This window comes from Gossypium hirsutum, chromosome D01 (assembly GCF_007990345.1).
Source record: "Gossypium hirsutum isolate 1008001.06 chromosome D01, Gossypium_hirsutum_v2.1, whole genome shotgun sequence".
Lineage (NCBI taxonomy): Eukaryota > Viridiplantae > Streptophyta > Magnoliopsida > Malvales > Malvaceae > Gossypium > Gossypium hirsutum.
Window position 1 is genome coordinate 11,399,190 of NC_053437.1, and position 17,945 is coordinate 11,417,134.

General features: G+C 34.3%; 3 protein-coding genes and 2 long non-coding RNA genes across 8 annotated transcripts; all 5 read right to left on the reverse strand.

Annotated features, from left to right (window-relative positions):
* LOC107921996 (scarecrow-like transcription factor PAT1) lies at positions 1-3,167 on the reverse strand. Its single transcript, XM_016851804.2, has 2 exons — positions 3,014-3,167; positions 1-1,958 (listed from the first exon to the last, which is right to left on the reverse strand). Exon 2 carries the CDS (start codon positions 1,767-1,769, stop codon positions 150-152), a length of 1,620 nt encoding a protein of 539 aa, XP_016707293.2. The 5' UTR covers positions 1,770-1,958; positions 3,014-3,167; the 3' UTR covers positions 1-149.
* A 1,540-nt stretch (positions 3,168-4,707) lies between these two features.
* On the reverse strand, positions 4,708-5,735 carry LOC121213833 (uncharacterized). Its single transcript, XR_005909286.1, has 2 exons — positions 5,239-5,735; positions 4,708-4,939 (listed from the first exon to the last, which is right to left on the reverse strand). It is a non-coding gene; the product is annotated as an uncharacterized lncRNA (long non-coding RNA).
* A 2,124-nt stretch (positions 5,736-7,859) lies between these two features.
* Positions 7,860-10,746, reverse strand: LOC107921331 (uncharacterized). Of its 4 annotated transcripts, XR_001691023.2 has the most exons (9): positions 10,391-10,741; positions 9,777-10,127; positions 9,641-9,646; positions 9,469-9,540; positions 9,090-9,135; positions 8,857-8,971; positions 8,717-8,779; positions 8,315-8,448; positions 7,860-8,079 (listed from the first exon to the last, which is right to left on the reverse strand). It is a non-coding gene; the product is annotated as an uncharacterized lncRNA (long non-coding RNA). The 4 variants fall into 4 exon arrangements; XR_001691021.2 differs by lacking the exon at positions 9,641-9,646 and having other exon boundaries at positions 10,391-10,738; XR_005909287.1 differs by having other exon boundaries at positions 9,469-10,127; positions 10,391-10,746.
* A 1,820-nt stretch (positions 10,747-12,566) lies between these two features.
* On the reverse strand, positions 12,567-16,166 carry LOC107921150 (F-box protein SKIP23). The gene is made up of 2 exons (XM_016851024.2): positions 14,506-16,166; positions 12,567-12,843 (listed from the first exon to the last, which is right to left on the reverse strand). Exon 1 carries the CDS (start codon positions 15,780-15,782, stop codon positions 14,511-14,513), a length of 1,272 nt encoding a protein of 423 aa, XP_016706513.1. The 5' UTR covers positions 15,783-16,166; the 3' UTR covers positions 12,567-12,843; positions 14,506-14,510.
* Positions 16,167-16,588: 422 nt separating this feature from the next.
* LOC107921151 (uncharacterized) lies at positions 16,589-17,573 on the reverse strand. Its single transcript, XM_016851025.2, has 4 exons — positions 17,293-17,573; positions 17,145-17,194; positions 16,934-17,015; positions 16,589-16,846 (listed from the first exon to the last, which is right to left on the reverse strand). Exons 1-4 carry the CDS (start codon positions 17,534-17,536, stop codon positions 16,800-16,802), a joined length of 423 nt encoding a protein of 140 aa, XP_016706514.1. The 5' UTR covers positions 17,537-17,573; the 3' UTR covers positions 16,589-16,799.
* Between the last annotated feature and the right edge of the window lie 372 nt (positions 17,574-17,945).

The window sequence follows — 17,945 nt, forward strand, 5'->3', positions numbered from 1 at the left end:
TGCAACAGTTAACCACTAGAATTTATGACTAACATTTAGTTGTACAAAGGACTTGTTTTCATTACATCCCTGAAAAGGACATTCTCATCAAATTAAGTGCTAATCCTGAGTATGCCAAAGATGAAATGTAAATAACAGCTATCCTTCGGTTAACATCTCCATGCACAAGAAGCAATTATAGCTCGATCCATCCAGCCGAGATAAAGAACGCCATCTCTCTCTTCAAGAGTATACTTATCGCAATAGCTTTGCAGCAGAGTTTTGATGGTAGCATTTACAAATGGACTTAATGGAGAGGGTGTAAAGCCAGCCATAATAAACCTTGATCTCCATTTCCCAAAAAGTTCATAACGTTCCACTCTCTCTTGCCCTTCACATGCTATAATGTTGACAATCTCCCGGGCCAGACAGTGCTGTTCAACGTTGATTCGCTCCTTGTGTTCTCTTGGCAGGCTAACATCAATCGATTCAAAGATAGACGAAAAATAACCCATTGTCTCTAGGAAACGGGGAATGAAGGGGGCGGTATTTGTATTTGCTTCATGCTCAACGAGCGTCACCACCTTTGGGGACAAACTCTTGGCCAACCTCAACAGTCTGTCCCGATGGTTCTGAGTGTCCACACTTTCATCTGGCATGTGATGCAGCATCATGGCAAAATTTACAGCAATGGCTTCACCAGGTTGAATACCAAGGTTTTCAAGTTGAACCTCAGTGCCAGAAATAGCAGCAGCATGGAACTCAAAGGGTACCTTACATGACTCAGCAAGTTTGCGTAGTCTCTGCCCCACTATTTCAAGTCCTCCTCCTCTGGCAAAAGCTGATGTAGGGTCATCAATGCCTGTTATACGGATGCTTGGAGGTCCTCCGGATCGACCAGCAAGAGCATTGATTAGGGTCAACCATTGGCTTCCTTGGGCAATCTGAAAATCAATTATATGGACTCTACTTTCTTCTTTCATGGCTTCAGCAATTGCCCCGTTTGCTGATATATAGCCAAACTTGAAATACGGGCAGATTTCATAGAGGATGTGCATGTATGAAAGCAGTTCAGGACTGGCAGGCTCTTTGCATCTTAGGGCTTTGTAAATAGAACTTCCTGAAGAAGCCAACCGTGCAACAAGCCCTTCCAACAAGTAGGCTCCTAGTCGTTGCATTGGTTCACCCGAAACTGACACCATTTGACGTAATTGCGCAATCAAACAGTCAGTCATATACATATCGTTACTTTCTATAGCTTTGGCACAAGTACAAAGCAGTTCTTTCAGGTCCCCTCTGGCGATCATCTCTTTCATGTATTTCCACCTCTCCGCTTCTACGGAAACTTTAGTGGCTCTGCCAGAAGCTGCTATTGCATGAAGGTCAAGATCACCTGAATCGATGCCTAGCATAGCAGTTTCCAGTTGTCTTATCATAAGCCCCAAGTCATTTTCATTGTCTATTACACAAGAACCACTTATTGGTGAAGCACACGTATTTTCCGGGGAATGATGAAGGTCCAATGGGTAAGTGTAGTTTTGCTGCGAAACAGGACTGCCATCGGGTGAAAAACTGGCTGTCGAAGAAGAATTCTGCATACTGGACGATGAATCAAGGGTGCAGTATCGCTCCAGGTTAGGAACTGAATGTTGCACACTATTGCTGCCATCATCAGAACCTGACTGGTATGGCTCTAAGCTCTGGTTGGGAGGCCAACAATAGGACTCCAGCTCTTGCACGGGCCAGTCAATGCACTTGCCTGTAATTTTATGTTTCTGAGACGTTTGCATTGCAGAAGTTTCTTTTATTTAATCCTACGAGTCAAAAGACAACAACGGAGCACTGCAAAACCTTTCTGATAAAGTACCTCCGTATTTAACCGATAGCACTGTTATTATGAATAAGTTAAATCACCCAAACATTTCCAACAACTGCTGCTTGGCACGAATAACACATCAAAGAGAAGAACCGGATGAATTCTGCATAGAAGGTCAACAAAAGGCATTAGCTATATTTTATGATGGAAAAATCAAGTAACACCAGCTTTTCTTTTATATCAGAAGAAATCAAACAAGAAAAAAGATGCACCAAATGGAAAGGAAATGGAGTTCAAGTCTTCTTAATCCGACTAATGATGGTGACAACAAAACGGTACATAGCATAAAACAGGAAAGATCCTACATGTGTTAATAACCTAACACGTCTGCCATGCATAAGATGGACACCAGTACAAGTTTTCAGCCCCTAGAGTAAAAATATAGATTGATTTCATGCGTAACATAGCTGGCAAAGAAGATTGTATGAATGAAATAGTAGGCAGGCAGGATGATGCAAGATGTATAAAAAATCTTTATTTCAATCTTCAGGTAAAATATATTTCATAAACAAATATCAGCAAGGAATTAACATGAAAAAGGTTTATATAGGAACTTGAAAGGGAAATAAAAAGCAGCTCATTCATTAAAATGACAGAAAGCATCTAATAGATTCATGCAGCTAAAGCTTTTTCAGTAAAACAAAGAAAAAAATTTGCAGAATCAAACCAGAGCTATGCTGCTAACATAGAACTAAAAGTTGTAAGCGAAATTAAAAGAACATGAAGTTTTTCTGCAATGAAACAATACAAACATTCATTATTTAATATGAAACTATGAAATTGTTTTATATTTCCCCAAGAGAGTGAAGATTTCAAGGATAAGAACATAAAAAAGGCAGGGTTTAAAGAAGAAAAGACAATTACTTTCAAACATGCATGAGCATAAAGATTATACCTTTTACAACAACACACATGTTAGCTCAAAGAAAACTTGGTACTAAAAATTCAGCTAAAAAAAACTCATTTCAGACCTCAAATGCATTCATTTGCATCATATATAAGAAGAAAAATAAATACCGAGAAACAAAGCAACAAACCATGAAACTCGGTGATTTGGGAAAACAAAATCACCCCCCAAAACCAGAAAAAAAGCTTTAACAAAGACCCTAGTTAATTTTAAGTAATAAAAGAAATGGATTGAATACTGATATCCCATACCTTATTTTGATTCCACTTCTAAACTAAAAGTTTTGGTGCTAAGTTCGGGGTTTCAAAGAACAAAAGGAGAATCTCAAACTACAAAGTGGCAAGAACAAAAAATCAATCCCCAACCTCCTAAGCTGTATTAGCCTTCAATTTATAAGAACGCTTCATTATAAAAATGACATTCTTCATTATGGGAAATTACATAAATGACACTGACAAAATGACAGATTTTCTTACCTAAGACATGAGTCACACATTTCTTTACATCCAAGTTCCAACCCATCCTCAGATTCAACCTCGTGTCTCCTTCCTTACGCTCTATTTGAAAAGACCAAAAACACCCTCTCTCAGCCAACAGAGTCTCCACCAAACTTTAAATTATTATCATATTTGATCCCTATTAGGCTATTAGCCTTATCTCTTTGTTTGATCAAAGAAAAACTGGTCTATCGAAAGACTTTAGCTTGGAGCCTTCAAATTATAGTCAAATAATATAATCCCAATGCCAATATCTGAAAATGTCAAAGTCTTCTGTTGAGAAATGGCAGTTGATCTTTGTCTCTTTTATTTAATCTATGTGGGATCACTTAATCAATAATTTACTCAAATTATAAGAAAAATCAATTAATAAACATATGTAGTTAGATGAAACATAAGCATCCATGATTAGAAGAACAAATAAAAAATCATTTTTTGTAGATAGAAGTAGCAAAAGTTTGAACTTTCTTGTTTATCGGTTAAGTAGTAGCTATAGAAAAGTTTCTGAAATCATAACAATTTCCATTACCAATGGGGAGAGGGTATTTTGGTCTGAGAAAGGAGACACCTTTTGAAAGTTGACTGAGGAAAAAGGAGGAAAGAAACATAGTTGGTTACGTTCAGGGCTAGGGGAGTGTCAAAAGGATAAGTCCCCCGTCCAACCTGCAAATCACAATAAAAAATGGACCCACACGGTTTAAGCCCCCATCGTAACATTCACAATAAAAACTCGTTCTTTCTCTCTCCATTACACCTCTTGATGGTCGGAATATTTTCCAGAGTTTGAATAGAAGTTAAAATTAATATGGATATTTTAAAATAGGTTTGAATTAGTCATTTACACGTATGAGTGGGTTTAGACAAAATTTTAAATTTATATTTCGGATTAAGTTGGTTTGGTAAATATAAAGTATGTTAAAATTATACTTAAACTCGGCCAAATCTGTGAACTTTTACACTTCGTCAATTTCTCTTACATCAAATTCTACTATTAATCTTTATACTTTGTATAAATTATAAAATTATAGATTCAATTTTATATTTCAATTTGATTAACTTTAATTTTTGTATTTTTTTAAATTTTAAAATTTGAACCCTGATTTATACGTAAACAAGTAAATTGGTTTTGATTAAGTTCTACTATTATTATTGTACAATGCATAAAGTTTTAGATTTAGCTCATGTTCTACAATTATATTAATTTTAAAATTTTAATTTTGATGCAAACAATAATTGTTATTTGTTAAATTCATTTACTATAATTTTTGTGTGTAACACGTGAAAATAGTAAACTGAAATGAAATTATAAATGCCCGCATCATATTTTAAATGTAACAAAACTTAATAAATTAACAATTATCATTTGATCAAGATTAAAACTTTAAAATTTTTTAAAAAAAAGTATAGAGTGTAATGGCCCAATATTGCCCGGCCCAATATGGATAATAAAAACAAAAATAAATATATTAAATGTCCAAAATGTCCATATTACAGTGACCCAAAACCGTTTACAATAACCCATTAAAACCCAAGCCCAAACCCGAATACATACGGCCCAACACCAAAGAGAAAAAGAAACCCTAGGCATTCAGCCCTAGCACGAGCGCCGCAACGGCTTCCAGCGCCGTTCTCCCCACGCCTCCACGCGCTACGCCGTGCCACGTCATCGTACGACCATTCCTGCAACAAACGAAATACGAACAACGCAGCACCAAATAAAAAAGGACAGATAACAGTTGTAAAAAAAATTTAGATTTTGATTATTTCTTTTGGATTTTTTGGCACTATAAAGGCCGATTTAAAAAAATCTGTAAGGGGAGACCCACGGAGATTGTAGCAAAAATATTTGAAAGAAAAGCAATAGAAAAAAAAGGGGGTTTCAAAAGGTGATCTTTTCTTTTTTCTTATTCAATTTTCTCTACCATTTTCTTTTTATTTTTTTAATCGCGTGTGAACAAAAGAGAAAGGAGAAGGTTTACCTCGAAAAGCCTTCGGATCCGCGCGAGGAGGAGCTAAAAAGCCCCTAGGGGTGCAGCTTTGACCACCGTTGACGGTGTAATCGCGGCGAAGAGGTGGCAGACTGGCGGTGAAGGGTGAGAGAGGTTTAGTTTTTTTTCTTTTTTTTTCTCTGATAGCCTAATAGAGTTTTGAAATATTCTGGTTTTAGGGTTTTGAAGGGGCATTTATACTGGGCATAAAACGACACCGTTTAGGCCCGTGCCAATGGCTCTAAAACGGTGTCGTATTGGCGTTCACCCGATGACCCGACCCAGATGCGGCTAGATCCACGTATTCTGGCATGGGGAGGGATATTTGCGCGCTTAGTCCCTCGCTTTTAAAGCGCATCCAAATCAATCTTTTTATTTTTTTAAATTCTACCTGACATGTCACTGTTGCTTCATTTTAGTCCATATCGCAGAGCTGCGTTTTGGGAGGATGGGGAATATTTCCCAATTAGTCCCCCATGTTATTCGTGCATTGCATTTTTGTCCTTCAATTTTATTTTATTTTCGTTTTTTTTCTTTCTGATTTTGTTTTAAAACCAATTTAATCCTTATTAGATTTTTAAAAATTTATTTAAGTATTTATATTCATTATTTTTTGATATATTTAATCTTTAAATCTAACCTTATTTTTATATTTGTGCTTAATATTATTTTAAATCCTTTATGAGTGTTGTTTAAATTTATCCCATATTATTCTATTTTTACTTATTCTCATATATATAATTTATTTCCTCATGCTTTTTGGTTATTTCAAAACTTGTACATTGGGTTGGTGTTTGTGTTAATTTGCTTGTTTCTTAGTTTTTTATTATTATTAGGTTTTAAATACTAATGTTGATATTTACATGTGATGAGAGATTATTGCCTTTATGTGTATGGTATTTGTTTATTGGTATTTATGGATTATTTGTGTTCATTAACATATAAGTTTACGAATTATCGCCTCACGTTGTACGTTATTATTCCATTGATTTTATTTGTTTAAAAAAATTATGTTTAATATCACTCAAGTATCAAGAGCATTTTTATTCAAAAAGTTTTTCAAAGATAACACAAAGTTCGGTATTTGGGATCCTCGAAAGAATTGAGCCCTAACGTATTGGGTTCCAACTTTTCTCGTCGAATCTAAATAACCGAGATTATTCTTTAATCAAAGCATACGAATAAAAAAATCATTCTCGGGAATTCGATACGTTGTGTCCTAACGCATTGGATATGACATGTTGTTTTCTCGATATGAGGATTTTTTTCAAAAAATAAAATAAAGACAATATTCGATATTTAGGAATTTTGTGAAATCAAACCCTAACTTACTGAGTTTTGATTTTCTCATTTGACCCAAATAATCAGATATCCTTCTCAAAATGCATAGGTTTTAAAAGTCAAAAGATAAACTTAATTCTGAAGATTTGAAATGTTGCACTCTAACTTACTGAGTGTAACAATTTATTTTTTTGAAATCAGTGAGCCTTATCATCCAATTCATTTTATTCAAGATAAAAGCTTTCAAAATTTCGACATTAAGACATTAAACAATCAATTCGGTACCAATTTTGGGCGTCACGGGGGTGCTAACCCTTCCTCGTGCGTAACCGACTCCCGAACCTGTTTTCTCAAAATTCGCAAACCTAAAATTATTTTCAAGGTGATCCGATCACACCTCAATAAAATATCGGTAGCGACTTCAATTTTCATTTTAAAGTCGATCCCCGTTTTTCAAATTAAAAAATGGTTTCGACATAGGAATTAAAAATATCAAATCAAATTATAAGAGTTAAATTCACAATTTACATAAAATATAAAAATTAATATCAGAATTTAACTTTTCTCATACTTTTCAGACCTCATTGAATAATAGAATAATAAATATTCATGTGAGGTCCAAAAAGTATATAAACTAAATCTTTGACTACAGAAGATGCATGAGGATTGGAAATTGGGAGTATGGGGATAAATATTTAATACATAAGCAACCAGCTCTCTCATGGCCTTTATCCCAAAATGAAGATGGCAACATATCACAGCATCTTGGGTTACTAACTTTTTTCTTTTTCAAACAAATTATCTCAACCATTTACATCACTTTTGGTTCGCTGTATTAGAATAGAGGCATAATGGAATAGAGGCGTAATAGTAAACCAATTGTTTTGTTGAATATAATGGAATAGAGGCGTAATAGTATTCTTATGTTTGGTTGAATGGAATGGAGATGTAATAGCATAAGGAAAAAAGTTAAAATGACTAGAATACCCTTAGCAGAAATTTATTTAAATAAATGGTTATTGTTATTGTTATTAAATTTTAATAAGATTATTAATATCAGTAATAAATAATTTAATCATATTTTAACATAATTATTATTAAATATAATTTAATAAAATTCTTAATATTAAATATATTCTTATATGAATTTACTAAAATCATAATATATAATACTATAAAATATAATTTAACATAATTATTATTAAATATAATTTAATAAAAATATATAATTTAATCTAAAGTTTGAATGTGTATTTACCTAGCAAAAATCAACGAACTCTAGTGTAACTATAACATTAATAATATATGATGTATAATTAATATTTCGTGAGTAATTAATAGCATAGAGATAAATATAGTAATGACGAATTTATAGTATACAATTAAAATGCTAATAATTTATAGTATACAATTAAAATATTATAAATAAAATAATAGTAAATGATATATAAGATAAATTAACATATAAATATTAAATTGGTACCTATTCCTGAACAACAAGTAGCCCCCACATTCCCAGGCTGAGATGGCATGAGAGGCTGCACAAGTTTTCTGTTGGATGGATTAAAATTAATCCATCAGTAAGTTTTCAACAATATTGAATCCTCCAATTTGACATAAGTTTTCTAAAAATGTTTAATAAAAATGTGCAGGTCCATACTTCTCAACTAAAGAACACTTTATTGTAGGTTATTTTAAACGAAGTAACTTGTGAGCAGAAAACAAGCTTATTTTCACGATGGAATTATACAAAATGTTCATACATCAAAAGATCATGTCTACTAACCTCAAACTGATAACTCAAACAACAATTTGTTCAGTCATGACTTGCTTTAGCCATATGGATTATGGATTGTCAACAATGACTTCACTGCCTACTTCATGTATCTCAGAGCAGACCGCAACATTGCCCTAGCTTTCCTATCAGGAGTGCAACCAGACAAAATCATCTCTTCATATACAACTGGGACCTTAATCCAAACCACACAGAGTATCTTTAAATAACAAAACATGGATGTTACAATTGTAAATAGATGATGCATGCAATGCATTACGTTAAGAGCAACTGATGCAGAAGCAGAATTGATCAGACCAATACCACAAATCTGTTTGATCTTTCAACGTTTTTTAGTGGACAGGAAAACTAGATTATTTGACTTTGAACAATAAGGATGAGGTAAGTTCTTACACTCTGAATATAGTCCATAACTTCCTTATCTCTAATTTTGTTGCCTGTCAACAACATTAAAGACTGAAACATACAAGTAACTGGTTAACCCGAGATTTAACATACAATTCAAGTAGGTTATAAGAAAAAAAAACCCTTACCATCCATAAACCATCCTCCATCAGATGATATGTATGCCTTTGTTATTGTAAGATTCATATCTGTAAGCACTTGGACAACTTCTAGGAGAATCCCATGTTTGTTGACACTGTCAACCTAACCAGCAAAATTCATATTTAAACCATTATAGATAGGTTGATAAACAGAGATCTAAGGAACTAATTAGCCACATAAGATAACCTAATTACAGCAAAGGCAGAGGCAAGAAGCTTACTTGGATAACAGTGGCATCCTCACAAGCATTGTTGTCAATCACAACTCTGCAACAAAAATAAGCATACATCTCATATTAACCCTACTTTTTTTAGAGAAGAGAGGGGAGGGGTGAGGGATAGTCAGATCTCGGTAAGATGCAAGTTTATAGTTGTTTCAATAGATGGTGACTTACAGCCGAGATTCAAATCTTCAATAACTATAATCAAATGACTCAACATAGTCATATACGGAGAAAGAATACAAAAAAAGCAAAAAGCAAAGCTAGCATGCAACTGATCCAAATGGCTATCTATACAAAGGCACATAAAATATTATTTGTGATGCAGAAAAGCAAAGGGCTATTATCTCGTTCTCATAACAGGAAGGACACGTTATACCTTATGAAACTTGTCAACACGGATAAGAGCTTTCATAAGTGTGGTATATGTGACAACGTCTGGTTTCACACCCTGTATATAAATTGAACCAGATAATAGTGTCATAATTATGACCTAAAAGAATAGTACCAATAACTTCAAGGCAAGCAAACGAATGTAACAGGGTACTCACGTTTTCCTTCATGTATTGCAACACAGCAAATGCCTCAACAAAGCAAATGAAATGTGTGTGTGCGCAATAAAACTAATGAGATATCAAGTTTCAGCAGTAGGAGATAGATCTACAAGCTATGAACAAACTTACTTACCTGAAGAAACAAAAAACTCTTTTTGCCAGAATCAGAAATCATCAGATTATATTGAATGTTCTTTTCCTCTAACTGAAAAAATATCACAGAAATAGCTGCAGCCAGAAAACAGATTATAAGGTGCTTCTGAAGTTACTTTTTTACTCTCCAAAAAGTTCTTTTTGACGTCCAAAACACTTCTAAAAGGGCTTTTGAAGTGAAACCAAAAAACAGATTATAAGGTGCTTCTCAAAGAAGTGCTGCCGTCTGTATGAAACATGCTGGAAAAATAAAATGAAAATAGAGACCAAAGGCTGCCGCCCTCGCCTGGGCCTGGGCAGTGAGAAGTTAAGGTAATTCATAGTCCCTTACCTGGCATATGGAATTTGTTGATCAGGATATTATGAGATATTTTATGCTATCGAAAAAAGAAAAACGATGAAGAACTAAAAGTGGATAACTGTTGATTCTTAGAGATCTAACTAAAACGATTCTAGCATCTCTTTCTAGGCTTTTATTTTTGGAACACATGTTGATTTCCTCTTCCTGCATGTTATAAACTAAAACAACAAACTCATGCAGACCATGACCGTAGCTGCAGTTTGAGAGCAAAAGAGAGTTAGAAACCGGTTTACCTTTCAGTTGCAGTAACTTGGAAAACCACCAACTGAGAGCAAGCGAAAGAGTGACAGAGAGAAAAAGAAAAGAAAAGGTTGAGAAGGCCAAGTGTAAATTGTGTTGTAAAGAAAAAGAAAAGAAAAGGTTGAGAGACAGAGGGAGCAAATCGGCAGAAACCCCAAGCTAGAAGGAAGGAACAGAAGACGGAAAGGGGAAGCGTCGATCGGGAGGGTAAAACAGGGTATAAAACTGAAGCAGTGCCTAAACTGAGCAAAAGGAAGGATTAGAAATCGGTGAATTTTGAGGATTAGGTCTGTAATGTAATAGACCCGTATTAGCAATACACTGAACCAAACAAAGAATTAAAGTGGATTAAGTGGGGCCCACGGAATAGGAGTGTAATGGCTATGCCAATACACCCAACCAAACATGGTGTAGTGTTTTTGTGTTAGAATGAGTAGTTATCAGCTCAATTTGTGATAAGAGAAAATAGTTTGAGAGAATCTATTCCTAGTCCAACCCAAAACATTTTTATTTTTAATTTTCTATTTCAATCAAATTTATATTTATTTGTTATAATATATCTTTTTAAATTGTTACACGCATTTTTATAAGGTTAAAAAAGGTTTAAAGTCTGCGTACTCTTCATACATTTAGAATTTAATTCAAGCAATTTAATTCATCTACTTTGTGGATTTAAAAATGTAACTTCAATTGTTAATACCATTAAAATTTTCTATTAAATTCAACTTCATTACAACACCATTTTTTACCAAATAAATTTTTTTTAAAATGTCACATCAACGATTTTAATGAATAATTTTAATGATATTAACAACTGAACTAGAAATTTAAAATTTAAAAAATAAACAGGCTAAATTCTTGAAAATAAAAATAGAAGAATTAAATTTTAAATATATGAAGAATATGGTAATTTGAAAAACATTTTAACCTTTTATATATATTTTTTATTTTTTTAAATTTAACCATTAAACTCTATTAATTTCGAAAGTTATCGGAAATAAAGTACCTCCTTATAGTTGATTGACAGAACAGTTAATATTACGCATTATTTCTATTAGTACAACACAAGATTAAAAGTAGACTTAAATATTAATTTGAAAAGTGAGAAGTTTTAGATAAAAATGTAAGTTTAAGAATGAATTGGATAAAAAATAAGATTTATTTTTTTAAATAGGTCAAGCTTCGGATAAATTTCTTTTCTTGGGACTGACCCGGATCAGTCTAATTTTTTTTGCTATTATATTACTACTATTTTGTTATTATTGTTTGAATCTTGTATAACTCTTTCTGTTAATTTTGCTAATGAAGATTTTTTTAAATGTATTTACAATTTGTTTAGAAACAAGTTTTGTGTATTTAATATATTATATTTTTAAAATTTGTTTTTATATAAAAAAATTAATAGGGGCGGGCTGAATTAAACTCAAATTCAATATTTTTAATTTAGGTCAAAATTTCACCTCTTACATCGGGTGCGTAACTACAATTTCATACATATCCAGTGACCTTAGGGTATTTGTGTTTGAAATTATAGTTCCTGAATACAGGCATCGCGTAGCAGCATGAACCATGAATGATTCATCCTTATACTTTTAAAGTCAATGGTGCAATCTTTATCCTTTAATTATGAAAATGGGATTTTCAAGTCCAAATCAATATATATTTAGGGAAGTCATTTTCTTCATTTCCTTGTGATAATGAATATCAAAATCTCAAACGACAGATATATATTTAGCCATTTGTCAAACCTTTCTGCACTGTCTATACCTATACCCTCCCCCAACTTAACATCAACCCTTCGGTTCAATTCAAATCAATCATTTCCAGTGACTTTTTTGTATCACTCGCTATATACATGCACAAAACTGATCAAACCCAAACTAAACTCCTTTAATTTTATTTTCCCCCTTTTTGTTTTGGGGTATAAAGTCAACTATTTAAGCATACGGGGAAGTTGACTACTTAATGCTACCAAACAAATCATAAACCTTGTTGTCATTGATGCTGATGACCATTTACATAAGGGATGACGCGTTTGGAGACCTTAAAGTCTTCCAGTATGGTTCTCCAACATGGTGACACTATGGTTTGATTTGCTTAGTTTTATGGTCAATTAAAATATATGATAAGCAGCAGTTAAATATTTAGGTATAACAAACATCAAAATCATACCAAAACGGTTCAGATTTCATATTCCAACACAACACAACACAACACAACACAACATAACATAACATAACCATAGAGTTTGTAAGAGTTCCCCACAGACAGATAGGAAAACATAAGTCTTAAACAACAATATGGTGGTGAAACACCTCCCGCCTATGCATACTTCTAATATAAGACACTTAAACTAACAGCACTTGATTTATTTAGTACTTCCTTTCCAGGGATATAAGAGTGCTGCCTGCAGCTTCCTTCCAACAGAAGCTTGTCTCCTGGACACCTGCGTTAAAAGAATAGAACCGATACAAGTTACAATAAATATGGTATTCAACTGATATAATGTAAGGCACTGCAAATGGAATGATTAATAAATAGTCGGTTCGTTGCATCTTCTCAGATTTGATACGGCTCAAACTTCTGTAACAAGACAGATCACTCATTTAGGTATGTTAGGCCAGGAAAACAGACATAGATAGACATAAATCTTTAACATGATGCTGTTGTATTGAGACACTACTTGTTTCTAAAACAAAGATGTAAGAAGGAAATGCATTGAAACTATTATAGTATATGTATGATGTTATGCTTTCAATGTGATTAAAGATATTTAGCATGGCGAAGAACTCGGTGCAACAAGTCATATTAGTAAAAATTTCAAAGATTTAAAGCTAAACAAACTCTGGTTATAACTATCATTACAATTAGCAGAACACAAAACTGAATATTAAGTACTTTGATCAACTCCAAACGGTAAGTCATTCAAATTATTCGATATTGAACTTGTACAGATGCAGCAACTAATGATCTAAGTGTCGGAAGATTAATAGTACTAGTGCAAGCATAATCTCAACTACCAATAATACTTGTCAAAAAGGTATCATATCAGAGCATCTTGTGCTATAAGCTGCGCTGATTGGTTACTGAGGGATTAGCCATACGTGGCACGTAATCGTTTCATCTCAACTACGGTATCTATCTATTATAATGGAACCTGCAGATCTGTTTGTTTCCAATGATGGCAATAGAAGATACTCGGGGAAAGTGTGTCACCTGTTAAAACCGGAAGCAAGTGATATAACCTAGGACTGTGGCATTGCAGTTCAATAGAATTATGATTAATGAGCAGACTTAATACCTACAACCTAATGTTCTTCGATCTATGGTCTTGCCATGAATCTTTAGTAATGACATATCCATTTGAATCTCTATCGACTAGGACATTAACATGTGGTTAACTTGTAAATCAGGGAAGGCACATTATTTTAGGTCCAATTGTCAACTTGGTTACTAAATAAGCACAAATTCAGTTTACTTCCATAATAACAGGATGTTCCTATCTCAGTTACCTTAACTAGTACAAGAATCATCGATTTAACGTATGACACGCATAAAAAGAATTTAACAAGTGATCACCCTATGCTTTTTCTTGTCGGATTATGTCCTAGATAGGATAGATTATGACTTGATATAAATTCAGCACAAAACACAATAATTGGTGATTACGTTATTGTCGTGTAGCTGTCGGGCGGCTCTAAAGGTGATACAGAACAACTAATGCAAGCAACGGGCACATGTTAAAGCATGACAGAACCGACAACCTAACTAACGTAGCAAACCAATGAAAGTTGGATCGATGAGGGAATCTTTAATAATCATTCTTCTATGCACGTATTCATGCAAAATTTCATAGTGCGCAGTGGTATAGAAAATCAACATAGGTTACCGATAAAAATGCCTAATCATTGTGCTAGTTTGCAGACATAGTACTCACAGACATGAAAAGTCATTACTGTCAAACATGAAGCAAGATAACTTCACAACAATGAATAACGCATACAACATTATCACATCAAGCATATCATCTGTCAACATAAGGTTAAGCTAGCAGTTATGATTCTCGGTTTCTACTAAAATGGAACTAATATAAGCACTTTGAACTTACAGTATTCAGGCATTAGAAGGGCCCTGATCCCACTTCAGCCATGTTGGAGGAGGCCAGAACATATCCAAGTAGTGTGGGAATAATGCAAGAGGTGCACTCGATCGATCCGCTAAATTGTACAATCTGACCTTTCCATTCTTCAATTGCTTAAGACCCTCTTTGTCGTTGTCTGCTTCGATAGGTTCAAATTTCCTAAGACGCTCCACATTGTCTATTTCATCAACATAGATGATGCAGTTCCCACCACACCCTGTGTAATCTCGAGTCAAAAAGGAAAAGGAACAATCAGTGCTGACGAAGAATGCACGATCACCCAAATCATTCACCTCCACCCAACAAAACCTACTCCGCTGGTCACCACTAGGGATCCGTTTGTAAACTTTGAATTTAACCGGCACATTAGCATCTTTGGCTTCGGTCATGAAAGCATCAAGTGTATAATTATATTGAACTAGAGTAGGGCAAATGAGGAAGTCTCTGACAACCAAGTAAAGATGGCCACATGATTCCACGAAATACCTTTCGCATTCCCAGTCCTTTTGTTCCAGAGATGTGTGAACCTCATCCAGGGTGTAAAAGCTCTCATCCATCCCCAAAATAACGCCATAAATATTAACCATGAAGAATTTTCCATCGAAGTTGGTGATGTCACGATAATGAACTTCAGTATCAAGCGAACACCAGTGGATGTCAGTTGTGTAAGTATCAAGCCTCGCACGTCTTAATTGCCCTGATGAGATAGAAATAGCCTTGTAGCTCGAATCAAAATCCGAAGCAAGCTTGAGCTTACGAGTCCAGAAATTGTTGTCATGGAGATCAGAACTACCATCATCCTTTAGCAGTCGAATACTGAAACCCTTGGTCAATTCTTCCACCCTGAAGTTGAGATGGTTTATCTCCTTGGGAAAGTTGGCAGGCATGTGCTTGATCAGACGCTCAGAAAACGGGTTCACCAGGCGGAATTTGTTCTCTTGCTCCGTTTCTTCCACCCTGATGAAACAGCTTTTGCGGTTGGGATGAGCATGAAAGCCTGGTTGAGCAATGCGGTAAACCACTGTTTGTGAAATGACGGCGGAAACAATAGGCTTCCTAGGATCATTAACAGGCAAGCTGAAATGCATTGGCAGTTTAGGAGATTTTGGTGGCAAAGGAACTGAAGCTCTCCAGGAGCAGCACACAGCTCGGAAACGAAGAACATCAGTGCGAGTGTCAAGGCACTTAGCAATGTAAGAGATGAGCTCTTTTGGAAGCTCAGACCAAGATTGACAAGGAGCCATTTCTTCTTCTTAAAATGGGGAGAGGGTGGAAATCAGATATGGATGAACAAGAAAAGAGAACGGATGTTCTATACAGCTCTCTTCAGCATTGCAAGTCTTGATATATAGTTGAAATGAGAGGAGGAATCTGCCCCAAGTGTTGCTTACCTTGCTTTTTCTTTTGCCAGGTTATTGCTTATGTGTCAGCCAGTGTTAGGGTCAGTTTTGGTTGTAAGCAGAGTAATTTCAGGGGAAAAAAAGGAAAGAATCTGAGTCATTAAATGCTAATAATGACACTATTCAAAAGCAACTGGACTCAGCAATTTCATGTTCTTAGTTTCGACAGTTTTTTTGTCTGCTTTTCCTTTTCAGTTACAAGCATTTGCATTTGTGAAGGAAACTCAACTTCAAACTAGCGTTTGCAGTTTAACAAGTACTTGAACAGAAAAAAATAATATATATATATCTTCCTCTGTTTAATTAAACTATACAGCAAAAAAAGGAAAAAAATTGTGTTTAGTGCATAGAGTTATGACAATAATATGTGATTTATCATAGTAGAAAAAACCGTTGCTAACATCCGGGAGTAAGTGTCGGATAAGGTTACGTGTCTAAGATATGTACATGCAGGTCTTTTTCTTATACTCGGATTCGTAAAGTCGAAGTATGATATGCTGTCCGTGTCTAAGATAGTGTCAGATTTGTTTCGAGCATGCACAAAAAATACAATCAAATCTAAATTATAGTTCTTTGAAACTGTGGGAATCTGATTCATTATACTTCCCTTTGCAATGTTCAGCAAGCATCAGATACAACAAATGTCAAAATGAAGCACATTGTCCAGAAATTCACATACTAATACTGTATATGTATACATATGTGTACATTTTACAGAGTTAATCATACATATATGCAGGAAAGCTTTTACAGCTTTTCTCCTTGAACCAGTTCAATTACTTGGCTCCCAAGTTTCAACTTGTTTTACAATGTAAAGTGTTATGGGGAAATCTTATAACATTGAAAAGTAGTAAATTGTTTTTAACCAGTGAAGAACCTTTTCCATGACTGCCATGGAAGAAATCCACCTGCCAGCAAGCATTGATTATAGGGTGAGGAACAAAACTGATTATATAACCCTAAAATAATTAGTGTAAATTAACTAGGGCATATACCACATTCAGGGCATTTAAAATAATCATTGCCCCTGAAAACAAGTCCTGAGCCCCTACATTCACCACATCTTCTTTGTGCAATCTACAATCAATAATGCATAAACAAACACACAAATCATCATCCATAAATACATCATTGCATACATATTCAAAAACCCATTACTAATCCATTCCCAAATGATCAATTAATGCTTTGAATTATTTGGCTTACAATTCTTTTGCTGAATTCAATCCCTGCAACAAAAAAAGGGGTAACCCCAGCTGCAGAAATTTTTTTTTTATATTAAACACTGTATTAAATATAAATACCAAGCAAGATAATCAATATTAGTAGACATAATCTTATGTTAATTGTGCACCTAGAGCTCCAACAACAATTTGCCAAGTGATATCGACTCGAGCAGGATCAGCTACGACGGAAACATCATGAATATTGGCAGCAACCTTGGTTGTAAGCCGTTGACTGTTTCGTATCAAAGATTTGCATCTTTGGATGGAAGTGACTTTCACCGTTGGATTTGAATACCTTGTGAATGTGGGTTTTGATTGGGGGAGTGAGACTGGGGGTGTAAGTGAAGGAGAAATACAAAGAGAAACTTCCATGGCGGAGTAACTGAAATTTTAATTAATTAATTTTTTTTTTTTGCTGATGAGGTAATAATAAAGGAGGAGGAATCGTAACGACTAGTTTTTGTTATGCCACGTCGAACCCCTTGTTGGAGTAGTGCCAAAGCTTTCCAACCACATAAAAAGTAAAACGGCACTCTTTTATTTCTTTTTAATGATTTAAATTAAAAAAAACATTTTATTTATTTTTATTATCAAATTCTTTGGGTGAATTCCTTAAATATTCCGGTTTTTAGGGAAAATTTTGAGATTAGGATGTTTTTTTTTTAAATTTACTGGGATAGGTCAATTTTGAGGAAAGACTATGAAAACACGTTCATAGATTTTATAGTAAAATGTTTTTAATTAAATGTGCTTTTAAATTTGGTTGAATGATTAAATGTTA